At 33.8% G+C, this 3,360-nt stretch overlaps 1 protein-coding gene across 1 annotated transcript; it reads left to right on the forward strand.

Moving 5' to 3' along the window:
• LOC114402097 (chloroplastic lipocalin-like) lies at nt 1-3,003 on the forward strand. Its single transcript, XM_028364629.1, has 5 exons — nt 1-124; nt 704-830; nt 1,515-1,748; nt 2,051-2,341; nt 2,565-3,003. Exons 1-5 carry the CDS (start codon nt 69-71, stop codon nt 2,844-2,846), a joined length of 990 nt encoding a protein of 329 aa, XP_028220430.1. The 5' UTR covers nt 1-68; the 3' UTR covers nt 2,847-3,003.
• Nucleotides 3,004-3,360: the final 357 nt, after the last annotated feature.

The following is a 3,360-nucleotide window of genomic DNA, read 5'->3' on the forward strand; positions in this document are numbered from 1 at the left end:
CATAGAAACCAAGCAGAGTAGAAAGTTGAGAATGGGCAACTGTAGTAGACAAGTGAAAAGGCAAAGACATGGTAGAGGTTCTTCTACGAGCATCACCTCCTCCACCTCACTCTTCTTATCTGAGGTAACAAATCTAATTCTTTTCTCTCCTTTTTCATCTTTAGCAATAATTATTGTTGAAATTTTGTTGCTTCACTTATGTTTATGTCCCTTTATTTGTTTTTCCATTCTGGAACACTCCCTTAGATTTTTCTTTTAATATTTACTCATAATTTCAAGCCTTTTAACAATGACTTTTTTCCCATTTTTCTTGCAGACTTTTTTTTTTTTTTGCTTCTTCATTCAATTCTCAGTTTTTTTTTTTTTTGGTGTACTTCAATTTTCAGTTTATGTAATGTAGCTTTTCCATATTCATATACATAGCATTCCTGAATGAATTTCCTTTTTAATACTCCCAGAATTTTGTTGTGTAATAACCAACTTTTAGTGAATTAGATTGCAGACTCCTTTTTTTTCCTCATTGTGGTCCTCCTCTTTCATTTGGATTCTAAGTGCATTTTTTGTCTCTTCATTAGTAGATACTGTTAAATATAAACTCTTTTGCTAAAACTTGATACTCGATCTGGGATTGTGTGAATAATATTTTTTGTAATTTATCTTTCTGTTTTTCTTTTGTTCAAATTGGATGGAATTTTGTTTACAGACAATGCAGGACAGTGTCAGGAAGGACATTGGTGAAGTGCTCGTTGGAAGTCCCAAGTAAGGTTCTGACAAAGCATGTCTTATCTGGGCTTGCTGCTTCCTTGATATTTATTTCTCCAGCAAATCAGGTTTGTGTTGTATACCACAATCCAAAAGTTTTACTATTGACATTTCAGTAAATCATGCAACTTCAAGATGTGATATCTCCAATACCCATTAGGAGGACTTACTTAACGTTCTCACAATATTTTTTTTTCCCAAATACATGATAGCAAGGTTTTAAATTGTGGTCACAATTGTAGTTTTGTCATGATCCTTAATGTTGCAGGAAATTGTGGACAAATGCAGCTGATGCGGCCACAATTGCAATCACGATTCAGTCGTAGTGACTCTAAAAACCTTGATGTTGTGGCCGAAATCATGGTCACAAGTCATTTTTTAAAACCTTTCTTGATGGTAGATTGGTAGTGTATAGAGACTTTAGCTATAGTGGTTTGCAATCCTTTTCTATGACTCCATAATTACATGGACATTGGCCAAAACAAAAGTCATTGCTATTAAATATTAATAATTGTAGTTTGCGTTATCTGGTGCCATTACTTTCTTATGTGGATCTCTTTACTCGTACAAATATTTTGTATCACCCTTGAATTTTTCCCATATTGGAGCTCTTACAAAGGCTGGATGTTTTTATGGTTTTGGAAATGCAGCAAATAGAGAATATTATTCATTGATTAAAAATCTAGAAAATAGATGTATATTCTTATGATGAATGAGTTTATCTAATGTGTGCTCATTTATTTCATTAACAGACTATTGCAGCAGATCTATCTCGTGCACCAAATAATATATGCCAACTTGCCAGTGCCAGTGAGAACGCAGTTACTTCACCATTTGAGAATGAAAAAGGTTCAAATCTAATGATGATGAGAGGAATGACAGCCAAGGACTTTGACCCTGTAAGATATTCAGGAAGATGGTTCGAAGTTGCTTCACTTAAACGTGGATTTGCAGGACAAGGCCAAGAAGACTGTCATTGCACTCAGGTAAATGCTAAAATAAATATAGCCGTAAATATACAGGACAACATTTGGTATAGAAAAGAGCCCATTATATTTATGCTCTTCCAACATCTTTCCCTAATTAACTTCATATTCTTTATAATAAATTGTTGAATTTGGAGGCACAGACAGAATCCTAAGGTTGTTCATTTATTAGGCATGTGCGGAAAATTCTACCATTCAGTAGTATAACAGTTAGTACATCTTGGAGATAAGATTTATCATTTACCTTATTTGGCATGGACAAGCTTCTTGATATTGATTTGGGTATACTAATGATATTTCAGGGTGTATATACATTTGATAGGGAAGCACCATCTATCCAAGTTGATACCTTTTGTGTTCATGGAGGCCCTAATGGATTTATAACTGGAATTAGAGGAAGGGTTCAATGTCTTTCAGAAGAAGATTTGGGGAAAACTGAGACACAGCTAGAGAAGCAGGAAATGATCAAAGAAAAATGCTATCTCCGCTTTCCTACACTGCCATTCATTCCCAAGGAACCTTATGATGTGATTGCTACAGATTATGACAATTTTTCTCTTGTTTCAGGAGCTAAGGATCAAAGTTTTATTCAGGTATTTAAGAAACTATAAAATGTAGCTTAAATACTCCTGAATCTTGATCATGTGCTAAGCAAGCATTCTAACTCTGCAGCTATTGAACTTCATTCAAATGTTAAGATAAATAAAAGAAACAATGCTGCATCATAAGATTTATAATTAATAGCTATTAACTAGCATGGAAGTGTATGATTTGTTTTTGCTTATAGTGTTGATTCCCCTGTGATCAATATCACAGATATACTCAAGGACACCTAACCCTGGACCTGAATTTATAGAGAAGTACAAGTCTTACCTTGCAAACTATGGATATGATCCTAGCAAAATTAAAGATACGCCTCAGGATTGTGAAGTAATGTCCAATAGTCAGTTGGCAGCTATGATGTCTATGTCTGGAATGCAGCAGGCACTTACAAACCAATTTCCTGATCTAGGACTCAACGCCCCTATTGAGCTTAATCCTTTCACAAGTGTATTTGACACTTTGAAGAAGCTTCTTGAGCTTTATTTTAAGCAGTAACTGTTATACATGTACTCTTGTAACGAATAGCTAGCTATTCTTGATAGCAGCCTGTGTCTGTGTGTAATATGTAAGTATAAACTACCTGTATCTGGTGAAATCCTGTGTATATGGTGTTTTATTTTTACATGAATGTTTGCTCTGGTTAGTATGCAAATCACTACGGTGTGGCAGGATGTGACAGACTCGATACAAGTTATTAGCATGAAATATGTTAAACATCCCATGATCCCACAAGTTTAACATGAAAGAATTCTGCAATTTAATGATAAAAATTGAAAGCGGAAAGATGCTATATTATGATATTTGACTAAGGTTTTAATCTCCGTGCTTATTATCTAGTGGAATTTTACTAAAAATTAAAATCTGAGTTTAAATCCTTGGCCTGAAAATAAATTTGTTATCTTTTGATCATGATTCTATATTTTGTTCATCACAAAAAAGTTATTTCCTTTATTAAAATTATAAGATTGCTTTATAATCTAAATAAATTGCTGAAAGATATATATACGAG

The sequence above is a fragment of the Glycine soja genome, chromosome 2, assembly GCF_004193775.1.
Source record: "Glycine soja cultivar W05 chromosome 2, ASM419377v2, whole genome shotgun sequence".
NCBI classification, from domain to species: Eukaryota; Viridiplantae; Streptophyta; class Magnoliopsida; order Fabales; family Fabaceae; genus Glycine; species Glycine soja.